A 12,209-nucleotide genomic window follows, 5' to 3' on the forward strand; every position below is an offset into this window, starting at 1 on the left:
GTATCGGTATAGTATATAGTTCAATTAATTCCAAAGAAGTGCGCAGCAGTAAGTAGAGATGATTTTCGAGTGGATAAATTCCTCTTTAGTCGGCGCCACGAGATAAGTACCTCGTTCAGCGAGGCGGGGTAAGACACGGCCGAGCAAGCATCATAAATTCAGGCCGCTTCGAGTTCATGATAGATTGAGGGTGCTATTTGGTAGAAGAGCTTCTACGACAGACATCTGCTAGAATAAAGAGGTCGGAAAAGAGGAAGCAGATGGTGGCCTCTGTCAACCAATGCCCGCTTGATGCCCGCTGGCGCGGAACACATCACCCACTGTCACCCAACAATGTGACAGTCGCGTCGTGTCACATCTCATTTCGGACGACGCGTCGAGCTTTGTTTCTTTCCTCCACCCAAGCACGACTACAGCGATGAATTTCGATCCTTCATCATCCCCAGTTGCGCCACGCTCATCGTTACCGCCTAGTAGTGCACCACAACCCAGTACAAATGGACAGTCGACGCCACGGAGAACAGCGGACGCGCTAACGTTCGGCGATGAGGCGGATGAAGCGATGGATGACGCTGCCACGACGAGTACGCGCAGGAGAAAGAGGGCGAGGGGACAGATGAATGGGGATGTACCAGTTGTGAGGGATGCTGTTGGCGAGAGCTTGGCGGACGAGTTTGAAAACTTCTTGAATACGTGAGTGATCTTACTCGTTACTTCAAACTTTTGCACCGTGCAAATCGTGCAGCCGTGCGAGATCGCAATGTGAAGCCATATCTGGACGGCTTTATATCGAAGGCATTTCCTTACAATTTTATCATACATACGTTTTCAGTCCTGCAGCAAAGCTGATCCTGCATCTTGTAGCTTTACGGAGGAAGTGGACCTACCCGCTACTCCGGGATCGAATTCCGGAAAGGACGTCGGACCAGAAGTCATATATGTTGCCCAGGTCCTTAGCATGAGAGACTACAAGCTCACGACGCTTTACGTGGACTACACCCATCTCCTACAAAAAGATGATGTTCTGGCCGACGCGATCCAACGCCAGTATTACCGGTTTCTCCCCTACCTCAAACGTGCTCTCCAAAACCTCGTCGCCCGACATTGTCCTGAATATCTGAAAGTCAACCCCACGGCCGCTGATACCGACTCAGTCAATCTTCAGTCCCGCGAGTTCAACGTTGCGTTCTATCACCTCCCACTGGTTTCTGCCATTCGAGATCTCAGGACGGACAGGATTGGGAGGCTGATGAGTATTAGCGGTACGGTGACCAGGACGAGTGAAGTTAGACCGGAGTTGTTATTTGGAAGCTTTATTTGCGAGGTTTGCGGAGGGTTGGTGAATGAGATCGAGCAACAGTTCAAGTACACCGAGGTCAGTCGTCCGTATTGTTATCGGTGTATCGTGTCTGATTGTCGTATTCCATGTAGCCCAGTCTTTGTCCAAACCCTACGTGCGGAAATCGAGTCGCATGGCAGCTCCAGATCGACAGCTCGAAGTTTACAGACTGGCAAAAAGTCCGTATTCAAGAAAATCCCAATGAAATCCCGACCGGTTCCATGCCCCGCTCCCTGGACGTCATCCTCCGTTCCGAGATGGTCGAGCGCGCCAAAGCCGGAGACAAATGCGTCTTCACGGGCACCTTCATTGTTGTTCCCGATGTCAGTCAACTCGGTTTGCCAGGAGGGAACAAGGCGGAGTTGATGAGAGAGGCCAGTAAGGGCGGGGCGAATGGCGCGGGCTCCGTTGGCGGTAGCGGCGTGACCGGTCTGAAGAGCTTGGGTGTGAGAGACCTGCAATACAAGACGGCATTCCTTGCGTGCATGGCGCACGATGCTGACGGAAGGGTGAGCAGCCGTCTCGTCCTCGTAAACTAGCTCGAACTAAACCAACATAGGGCATTGTCAATATCCGAGGCGAAATCGAAGAAGGGATGGACGATGGAAACGCTTTCGCCCACTCGCTCACGGACCCTGAATTCGCTGAGTTGAAGGCTATGATCGAAACCGATCATATCTATTCTCGTCTGGTGGACAGTATCGCTCCGACCGTGTACGGACACGACATCGTCAAGAAGGGTCTCTTGCTTCAGCTCATGGGTGGCGTCCACAAAGAAACGCCGGAAGGAATGCATCTTCGTGGCGACATCAACATCTGTATCGTCGGTGATCCCTCGACATCAAAGTCGCAGTTTCTTAAGTACGTTTGTCTTCTTCACAGGTTAGATTTTACGCTAACGTCTTTACAGATATATTTGCTCTTTCCTTCCTCGAGCGGTCTACACTTCGGGAAAAGCCTCTTCCGCCGCCGGTCTTACAGCTGCAGTCGTCCGAGACGAAGAGACAGGAGACTTCACCATCGAAGCCGGAGCCCTCATGCTTGCCGACAACGGTATTTGCGCCATCGACGAGTTCGACAAGATGGACATCTCAGACCAAGTCGCCATTCACGAAGCTATGGAACAGCAGACCATCTCGATCGCCAAGGCCGGCATCCATGCGACGCTCAACGCTCGTACCTCCATCCTCGCGGCTGCCAACCCTATTGGAGGACGGTACGATAGGAAGAAGTCGTTGCGGGCAAACGTGGCGATGACGACTCCTATCATGAGTCGTTTCGATCTGTTCTTTGTGGTGTTGGACGAGTGTGACCCAAAGACGGATCTTAATTTGGCGAGGCATATCGTAAATGTGCATAGATATCAGGATGAGGCAATCCACCCGGAGTTCAGTACGGAGGCGTTGCAGAGATATATCCGCTATGCTAGGACGTTTAACCCTAAGGTCGGTCCTATGTTTTGCTTGACTGCGCTTGAGTGCTCAAGAAAAGGTTTGTTGTCTAGTTAACTCCCGAAGCATCCGAAGTGCTGGTCGAGAAATACCGTCTTCTGCGACAGGACGACGCTACTGGAAGCGGCAAAAACTCGTACAGGATCACTGTCCGTCAGCTGGAAAGTATGATTCGTCTGAGTGAGGCCATCGCTCGCGCCAACTGTACCTCTGAGGTCTGTCAGATCGTCAACCTTCCTGAACGCCGAGAGCTGACATCTGGTACAGATCACACCTGTGTTCGTGCGAGAGGCCTACAGTCTCCTTCGCCAATCGATCATTCACGTCGAGCAGGACGATATCGACTTCGACGAGGAAGAGCTTGAGGGCGAACGGCCAGACGACGCTCATCCGCGTGCATCTGAACAGGAAAGTCAAGACGTCGATATGACCGGCACAGATCCCACTTCCGACACCCTCGTCCATCCAACAGACGAGTCTCAAGATACTTCTCAGCTTGCTGCACAGACAGACGACTCGATGGCGGGCCCGACCGCCGTTGCACAGGAGCACGCAACGCCCATGCAGCCGAAGAAGAAGAAACCGAAGATGCAGATCACGCACGACCAGTACATGACGCTGCAGAGTTTGGTTGTATTCCATTTGGCAGAGCATGAGAGGGAAACAGGGACGGGTATTGATAGGGATGATTTGGTGGATTGGTACTTGGAGATGAAGGAGGAGGAAATGGAGGATCTGGACGCGCTGGAGCGTGAGAAGGAGCTGTTCACGAAAGTGCTGAAGAAACTTGTGAAGGTGAATCGTTTTTCTCCTACCGGTTTCATGTGTTATTCTGACCGTGTTGCTTGCGGTTCAGGATCACTATCTCATAACAGTGGATGGAGATATGCAAGAGTCGTTGCTGTCGGAGGAAGCGTTCAGTGCGCAGACGCAAGCAGCTGACGAAAATTCACAGAAGAAGGTTATCCTGATGGTGCATCCTTCCGTCGACACAGACGAATCTTCATTCCGGTGATCTTCACACTGTTGTCCCGTCTTTGTCCGTCGTTGCTTTGCTTATATTGGCTCTTGTTTGTGAAGTCGTGTAATGCGCCTGTACCAGCTTGATTATCCTGTAGTTATATTACATTATGAGTGTTTTTTGTCTGTCTTTGTTTTCGATTTCTGTCTGCCAGTGGAACACCGATGTCGATCGAGGATAGAAGCGATATCTGAGTAGGATGTGGCCCACATGGGAACGCAAAAACCAAAAGCTCCCACGCCACAAACTCGCGTGAGTCGCGTCGATTGGTCACTCAGCCGCTGTTGAACCTCATCGTCTTGCACAACGTCGACCATGCCTTCTGAAGAGACTAAGGTCAGTCTCTCTACAGTTTGCGTATCATTCAGCTTAATTCCTGATTAAATGCATGGATACATCGTCTATATAGGAAAGAATCATCCGCACCGTCGAGTTCGGCCGCGTACGCTCCTCTTTTTTGTAATCCTCGCACCAGAAAACTAACTTTTCCTCTCAACGGGTGTTGACGCGATTCTTGGGCTTTTGTGATACTGGTCTTATTGTCCTGAATTGATTGTGAGCAGACGGTGCTGCACTACGGTTGGATTCCGTTCATCATTTACGTCGGCTACACGCGTTCGAACCCCCAGCCAAGTCTCATCAAGTGCGTGTATTCTTCATTCGTTCTGCTGCCAAACAACGTTACTTTCGCCTTCTTGTTCTTCTGTCTCTGCGTATTTTCGCATGTTATGGCCGTATACTGACAACTCGTTTCACTTGTTAGGCTGATGAGCCCACTGGCATGATCCACACGTCCATCCACCTCACCGACGTCTCAGGCCTGTCGTGCTCTTTCGCGCTTTCGTCGTCTCCCTTACTACTATTGCATCTCGCCTTGTATACATTTACGCATACACGGTCATCTCACACGGCCGTTCACCCCCAAAATAATGCATCCTGCCACGTTTGCGTGAACTTGGTCCATTCCTGGATTGTGTGTCGTCCAACTAGTGTCATACTCTCGAACAAATCCCTTCTCGCCGTTTCATTCGACTAACCGACAGCCAAACGAAGGCCTGGCTAAATATTCACAGGTGAGTTTCCCCTCCCGCTCGTCAGTTTCATACGTGGCGTTTTGGCTTTCCTTTCTACCTCGATTGTCTCCTCTTCCTACCCTCTCGACCTACCTTTCCTCGCAATGATCATACAACCGTGGTGATGGCTCTCATCGTTCGTCCTTTTGGACGACACGAAAGCAGAGGCATCCCGACCCACCCGCCTAGCGCCCCTTCGTTGTGGCACAAGGCTGGCTCGCGCCGTGGGCATGTCGACAAATTTTAGGCCAGATATGAGCGTCACCTTTTTCTTATTGGGGTCTTTTATTTTATTTTTCTGTTGCTGCTTTCCTTATCTCTTTTCGCAAGAGTTGACGCTGACTGCTACTTCTTCCGCAGGGGATGAAATAATGCGATAAGGAATGTACCGCTGACGATTTTCGCGACGTGACTATTTGAGAGCAGCCATCCAAGCCTAAGTTCAAGGCAAAGCGTAGCATCTGAGCAAGCAGTGAAAACGATAAACACAATAAAGATAACTATAAACAATCTCTTTCAAACATCCTCCTGCACAACCAACTGACCATAGACGCAAAACACGAAATACTGCCGCCCTCATATATACACCCTCCTCAGCTCCCCCACACCTGTGATCCTCATACAAATCGGACAAAGCTTCGTACTGCCCAAACAGCGGAGCCAACATTCCCTGCAACAAACGTGCCAACAGCCTGTGCTCACAGTCGGCTCAGTATAGGCGTCGAGGCAGATGCGGCAGGTAAACTGGTTCGTTGCTGTTGAAGACGGCAGGGTCGTGGAGGGAGTGGAGGTTGGATTTGGATGGGAAAGTGTTCTGAGTTGGATTAATGATTCGAGGGCTCGGATCGTAGCTTGGGCATCGCCTGCAATTTTCGCTCTCGAAAGCTCCATCTCCATCTGCTGCTGTGGCGTGGGTTTCTGCTCTGGTCTCTCCGCCTCGACCTCGACCTCGCCTTCACCATCCACGTCCACATCTGCCTCTTCCCCTGCGCCGCCTTGTCCTCCGACTCTTCCGACCGTCAGTTTGATCACATCGTTCTCCCCAAACTGCACCGTCCCAAATGCTCCCTCGTCATCTCCATCAACGTCTACGTCCACGTCTAGGTCTATGTCACCGTCGGCGTCACCTACACCTCCCATCCCTCTTCGACTAAGAGGCTCGGACCTATTAGATCCAACAATGAACCCTAATCTCTGCGCGGCTCCCCTACTTGCACTCCCCACGCCTCCTAACCTTAGCCTCAACCCAGTATGTCCTTCAGGCGTAATAGTCTCCTCCCATAAATCATCGGTAGTCGACGGACCACCAAGGTCAAGATTCTCGTCCGCGTCCTCCTCCACGTCCACGTCTAGCTCCGGAGTCGATCCCGAATGAGACTGGCTGGCCGAAGGATCCCTAATCGTCATCGTCGCCACCATACTGTTGTGCGCTAGACATGCATCGACGTGTGCGTGCACCACATCCGGATCACCCCACACCATCCTCATACACACAGGACACTCCTCGCCCTCTCTTCCATCCTCATCGGCCCCGTCTCTACGTCGTGGCCTCCGTCGGGAGTGTGTGGGTAGGGTATCGTCGATGATGTCGCGAAGGGCTTGCGTGCGCTGTTTGCGGCGGCGTTTGAGTGTGGTGAGGGTCTTGATAGTATGTGGGTCGGGGTCAGAAGTGGCTACAGATGTGGGAGGTAGTTTGGAGGCGGAGGTAGATGGTTTGGGTGCAGGTTGACGAACGGTGCGACGGCGAGAGGCTGGCCTGTTAAGGCAATGAAACACGAAGCATGAGCTCAGGAAGAAATTTGAGGGGACGAAGTTAAAGAGACGTACATCTCTTCGAGCGGGTTCAGATGGGAGTGGGGATCAACGTAAACCGACGAGTCTCCGATGGAGGCGAGGATTGGTTGGAGCCGCTCGGATTCGAGCTCGGCATGTTGTGCAAGAAGGCGAAGTGGGATTTGCTCGAAGCAGATGGGACAGGGACGGGTCTCAGCGCGTTTGGCTATACGTCACCGATATCTGAGTGAGGAGAGTGCACGGATAGGATGGGGCATAACGTACGTTTCTTCACTGGGCGCGTCTGCGATGTTGAAGCAAGCGGCGTCGATGGTGAAGACAGTGAAGTCTCGTCGCCCTCTAAGTCATCCATCAGCGCGTCCGTAGCGCGTCGTTTACCCCTGCAAGAAAGACCAACATGCCAAGGCGAAAATGCGGGGTAAGTCTCCGGGGCGGAAGAAGACGTGGAGATTCACGCAAACGTATGCAACGGAGCAAATACGGACTTTGCAGAAGCTGAACGTGACATTTCCCTCCTCTCTCTCCTGAATTCTGCTCTCCTATATCCAAGTAATTTCCGGCGTTGGTTTGCGCTGGTGACCAGAGGGGCGGCGGCGGTGGATGGGTGGCGAGCTCGTCGGATGGAACGGTGAAGGCAGAGAGTGAACCGTGGTTCTATAATTAGCCGATTCAGATGGGGATGTCGATCTAATCTTATCTTATCTAGACAGCCCGGACTTTCAGACCTTCAGGAGTCGATCGCAGACGGTTGAGTTTACCGAAGTTTCGCCGTCCCATGTTCTCCGGCTTCTACTTATACCCTCGTCATGTCCAGCCGACCAAAAACACGACAGTACCCCCTTTCTCTCTCCCACCATCCATCGATTATTGCACTCATACCCCCACCTCAATTTTCGAAGAATTAAGCTCAAATTATGGCTGCAAAATTCGATGTAAAGGAGGCGCTGGCGAAGTTGACGATGTCCCAGAAGATCAAGATGCTCTGTGGCAAAGTGAGTGTCGTCATTTCTCTTTACTTTGGTGGAAGGCATGTCCTGATAGACGTGCGGTAGGGATGGTGGCATACAGAACCTGTTCCAGAGGCCGGCGTTGACTCTATGCGCATGAGTGACGGTATGTCTCTTTGCTGTATGCTTTCTCCTCTAGTTCTGACGGCCCGCGTTGAACAGGACCTAACGGTGCCCGTGGCACTCGCTGTACGTCAAATGTCTACATATGAAATATTAAACTATCATCTGATATGTAACAATTGGATCTCGCGCAGTCTTTAACGGAGTTCCCTCCAGCTGTTTCCCCTCTTCGACCGGCCTCGGCTCGTCCTTCGACATCAGTCTTGCACATGAAGTGGGCGAGGCACTCGGAGACGAGTGCCGTGCTAAGAGTATGCTATGTTCCTGTTCCCTCTTCGAAATTCCCCGCTCCCTCCACACCCTTGCACCTCCATTCCCTTATGAATATTATCTCGTCCTTATGCCACGTCTGATCTCTTTGTCTGTCCAAAGGTACCCATATTCTGCTTGGCCCCACTGTTAACACACAGAGGTCTCCTCTCGGTGGCCGAGGCTTTGAGTCCTTCTCTGAGGACCCAGTCCTGAATGGCACCATTGCAGCTGCCTACATCAACGGCTTGCAGAGCAAGGGCGTTGCGGCCACCGTCAAGCATTTTGTGGCGAATGACCAGGAGTTCGAGAGGTGGGTCTATCCGCACATATGTATGATAGACAATATGCTGAAGACAATTACTTACTATCCTTGCAATGTTTCTACAGGTTTTCCATCAGCAGTACGTTGATGACTTCACTTTCATCCTCCCTTCCATTAATCGTCATGATCGTAGGCGACGTGAGCGAACGTGCCCTCCGCGAGATATACCTCAAGCCATTCCAGATCGCGGTCAAGGACGCTAACCCATGGGCTTTGATGACCTCGTGCGTCTCTTTCAATGTCTCTTCGTGTGCCATCATATTTCTTGAGGTAAATACTTAGTATGCTGGAACGTTTGTTAGTTACAACCGTGTAAACGGTCTGCACGTCTCAGAGAACTCTTGGTTGATCGATGACATTCTCCGAAAGGTACACATTTTACAGTTTGAGCTTCGTCCCGAGAATTATGTAGTGATACGACATCTCTGACAACACATTTACAATACAGGAATGGGGCTTCCAAGGGATGATCATGTCCGATTGGATAGGCGTGTATAGTACTGCTGAAAGTATCAAGGCTGGCTTGGACCTCGAGATGCCGTGTGTATCATCTTTCTTAAACATCGATCTCTTCTCCTTTGTTAGATCTATGGTATACTAATGATAGCCCCTATCGATCTTCAGGGGACCGACGGTGATGAGGGGAAAGGCGATAGACAGGGCTCTGATCGCACAGAAACTTTTCACGGAGGACATCGACGCGAGAGTCAGAAAGGTATGTGCAACTGAATTTTTACTTTGTCTTTCTCCTGCACTGACAGTATTTCCCTTTGATATACTACGCATATCGCTACTCTCCCCCTCTGTGCCACATTTCGCCAACTTACTTGCGCCACACGACCCACATCAACTTCCCGGTCATAATCCACCCCTACTTCGATCTTTTTACTCCATACTCCTGGCCCCTGGATCCACTACACTCCGCAGATCCTCGAACTCCTCGCTCGCGCCCACGCGTCGGGAATCCCATTCGATGGACCCGAAAAGGGCGTTGATACGCCCGCCCTTCGGTCTCTCCTCCGTCGCGCTGCGTCCTCTGCCGTCGTGCTGCTCAAGAACGACAAGAAGTTACTTCCTCTCTCCATATTTGGAGAGAAGAAGACGATCAAGAAGATAGCCATTATCGGACCTAATGCCAAGACTGCATTCGCCAGCGGTGGAGGATCTGCTAACCTCCTCGCGAGCTGGAAAGTCAGCCCCTTACAAGGCATCCTCAACGCCATCGCCTCCTCCGATCAAGGCAAGGACATTCAAGTAGAATACGCCGTGGGCGGACAGACGCACACACTCCTGCCATTGTTGGATGGGTATATTCAGATGCCCGAGGAGGCGAAGAAGAGCGGTGGAGGGGACGATAAGTATTGGGGAGGGAAGGAGGAGGATAAGGTTGCGTTTGTGGAGTTTTGGAACGAGGAGCCGGGGGAGGGCTGGGTTGCGGATCCGACGGTTAAGGGGGAGGGAAGGGTGAAGAAGTCTGATTGGGCCACGCCGACGGGGAGTAGCTATTGTTTCTTGATGGATGGGATCGTGAGTTCTCTTGTGATTTTGCGTGTTTTGCGTGTTGTGGTAAAACTGACTGATTCCTTATTCTTTTCATAGGATGAGGAGAAAGTGAACGACATTTGTTGGATTCGGGTACGTCTTTCTAGCCCATAGAAATACTCTTCACGAGCTAACGCCACCCTCCTTCGTATCCATATCAACAGTACACGACAACCTACATTCCTGACACCTCCGGCCCGCACACCTTCTCCCTAACCCTCGCCGGCCACGGAACCCTCTCAATCAACGGCACCCTGCTCATCGACCTCTCCACCGACCCGCCCCAAGGCGACTCGTTCTTCGGTCTCGGAACGGCAGACGTTAGTGCTCGGGTACCCTACCTCGAAAAAGGCGAGAAGGTTGACGTGGAGATTAGGGTGAGTAATGCGCTGTTTGTAGGGAAGGGAGGACCGTTCAGTACGAGGGGTGGGATAAGGTTGGGAGGGAGTGTAGATGTGAAGGAAGAAGTGGCGAGGGAAGAAGCTGTGAAGGTCGTGGAGGGTGCAGATGGTGGGTTACCAGATTGTCGCATTCTTTGTCTGCTGATGAATCTGACTATGATGTTACATTGTTAAGTGGCCATCGTGGTCGTTGGTCTCACTCATGAACTTGAGTCGGAAGGCTTCGATCGACCCAACATGAAGCATGTCTTATCCTTTGAATCGTAGTTCGCCGTTACTGACTGTTCACTTTGGATAGGCTTCCCGGTGCGACGAACGCCCTCGTCTCCGCCCTTCTCAAAGTGAACCCGAACACCATCGTGATCAATCAGTCCGGAACACCAGTGGAGATGCCGTGGGTCGACGAGGCGCACACCTTATTGCAGGTAATTGCATTCTTTCCGCCTCTCTTATGAATAGCGAGATGACTGAATCTGAATGTTACGGCGGCGCTAGGCGTTCTACGGAGGGAATGAGCTGGGAAATGGCCTTGCAGATGTATTGTTCGGGAAAGTGAATCCTTCGGCGAAGTTGGCGTTGACATTCCCGTGAGTTTCTGAATCTCCTATTTGCAGAAGTCATTCTAACAGGGTTGGATTTGATGCAGCAAACGGCTAGAAGACAGCCCCTCTTACCCGTCTTACGGTGATAAGGGTGAAGCTCACGGGAAGATTCTCTACAACGAGGTCAGTTCTTTTCAGATGTTTGTATTCTAGCGATAAAAACCTCATGAAATTACCACAGGGCATATACGTGGGTTACCGCTCCTTCGACAAGCGCTCCCTCGACCCTCTCTTCCCCTTCGGCTACGGTCTTTCCTACACCACCTTCTCCTACTCCAATCTCCACGTCAGCGAGCCCTCCTTCAGCGCATCCTCCTCCTCTGGAAAGAACCTTTCTTTGACCATCACATTCACCGTCACCAACACTGGTTCCCTTCCCGGCTCCGAGTCGTCCCAGATTTACGTATCTTATCCCTCTACATCCGTCGTCCCGCACGCACCACAGCAGCTCAAAGGCTTCGCCAAAACCGGAATCTTGGAACCCGGAACAAGCGAGGAGCTGAAGGTGTCGCTGGATAGGGATGCGTTTGCGTGGTGGGATGAGAGGGTGAGCAGGGCGGGAAGCGGCGTGCCGGGGTTGCATGGCGTTACGAGTCTGGGAGGAAAGGGTGGACGGTGGGTCGCTGAGAAGGGTGTTTACGAGATTGGGGTTGGGGCGTCGAGTAGGGACGTAAGGTTGAAGGGTACTGTGGAGGTGAAGGAGGGGCCTCTGGAGTGGCTTGGGTTGTGAGCGTGTTCTGATGTTCAAATAAGTGAAAGGAGGAAGATAAAGGATACTCGTCGAGTTTGTATCTATGTATTTGAAGATGTACGTGATAGGGAGCCGTTGGTTTTTCGCTGGTACTGATATGTATATCAAGTCTCGAGAAATGTACCTTTCTATGTACAGTTTTAAATCTATATTTCTTCGCATTTCCTTTGTTACTCTGTTTGAGTTAGGAAGAGCCTCGTCTTTGGCTCCCATTTCCCGATCATAGATTTAAGCGCCCATTACACGTGGCTCGCATATCGAATCCGCTCCTCCGTTATTCCCCGAGCTACATCTTTGGACCTAACGCCTAACTCGAACCTATGCCCGGATGTACACAACTCTCAACCTCGATCTCTCGCGGACTTAGTCGTTCGCATCTCCTCGCAATTCAATATTTCACCGCTAGTCACCCCCTCCACGGTGCTTATCGGCGTTGTTGTTCAACCCTCGAAACCATTCCTGAGACCCTGGCGTGCTTTCTCCTGAACTATATATCTCCTGCTGTACAGGCCTTAGGTAGGTTACTCCATT

General features: G+C 51.6%; 4 protein-coding genes across 4 annotated transcripts; 3 read left to right on the forward strand and 1 right to left on the reverse strand.

Moving 5' to 3' along the window:
- Positions 1-418: 418 nt before the first annotated feature.
- On the forward strand, positions 419-3,894 carry STEHIDRAFT_138475 (mis5 protein; the record flags this gene model as incomplete). The annotated part of the gene is made up of 8 exons (XM_007302630.1): positions 419-693; positions 865-1,375; positions 1,432-1,848; positions 1,899-2,200; positions 2,250-2,784; positions 2,844-3,005; positions 3,058-3,585; positions 3,647-3,894. The coding sequence occupies 8 exons, from the start codon at positions 419-421 to the stop codon at positions 3,803-3,805; spliced, it is 2,889 nt and encodes a 962-aa protein (XP_007302692.1). The 3' UTR covers positions 3,806-3,894.
- Positions 3,895-4,359: 465 nt separating this feature from the next.
- On the forward strand, positions 4,360-4,554 carry STEHIDRAFT_54966 (uncharacterized protein; the record flags this gene model as incomplete). Its single annotated transcript, XM_007302301.1, has 1 exon — positions 4,360-4,554. A coding segment is annotated over one exon (195 nt), but the record flags the coding sequence as incomplete, so codon positions are not given.
- An 823-nt stretch (positions 4,555-5,377) lies between these two features.
- STEHIDRAFT_167366 (uncharacterized protein) lies at positions 5,378-7,030 on the reverse strand (the record flags this gene model as incomplete). The annotated part of the gene is made up of 3 exons (XM_007302631.1): positions 5,378-6,640; positions 6,712-6,883; positions 6,943-7,030. The coding sequence occupies 3 exons, from the start codon at positions 7,028-7,030 to the stop codon at positions 5,461-5,463; spliced, it is 1,440 nt and encodes a 479-aa protein (XP_007302693.1). The 3' UTR covers positions 5,378-5,460.
- Positions 7,031-7,539: 509 nt separating this feature from the next.
- On the forward strand, positions 7,540-11,839 carry STEHIDRAFT_120208 (glycoside hydrolase family 3 protein). The gene is made up of 18 exons (XM_007302632.1): positions 7,540-7,670; positions 7,731-7,791; positions 7,848-7,874; positions 7,943-8,059; positions 8,181-8,370; positions 8,448-8,461; positions 8,516-8,606; positions 8,685-8,751; positions 8,831-8,922; positions 9,007-9,097; positions 9,310-9,909; positions 9,982-10,017; positions 10,089-10,434; positions 10,501-10,567; positions 10,624-10,750; positions 10,821-10,912; positions 10,972-11,050; positions 11,109-11,839. Exons 1-18 carry the CDS (start codon positions 7,593-7,595, stop codon positions 11,655-11,657), a joined length of 2,724 nt encoding a protein of 907 aa, XP_007302694.1. The 5' UTR covers positions 7,540-7,592; the 3' UTR covers positions 11,658-11,839.
- Positions 11,840-12,209: the final 370 nt, after the last annotated feature.

The sequence above is a fragment of the Stereum hirsutum genome, assembly GCF_000264905.1.
Source record: "Stereum hirsutum FP-91666 SS1 unplaced genomic scaffold STEHIscaffold_5, whole genome shotgun sequence".
Lineage (NCBI taxonomy): Eukaryota > Fungi > Basidiomycota > Agaricomycetes > Russulales > Stereaceae > Stereum > Stereum hirsutum.

Coding starts and splice junctions, on each gene's coding strand:
- STEHIDRAFT_120208 (XM_007302632.1), top strand. CDS start 7,593: ATGGCTGCAAAATTCGATGTAAAGGAGGCGCTGGCGAAGTTGACGATG. Junction 8,607..8,684: donor CCATGGGCTTTGATGACCTC/GTGCGTCTCTTT, acceptor AACGTTTGTTAG/TTACAACCGTGTAAACGGTC. Junction 10,913..10,971: donor AAGTTGGCGTTGACATTCCC/GTGAGTTTCTGA, acceptor GATTTGATGCAG/CAAACGGCTAGAAGACAGCC.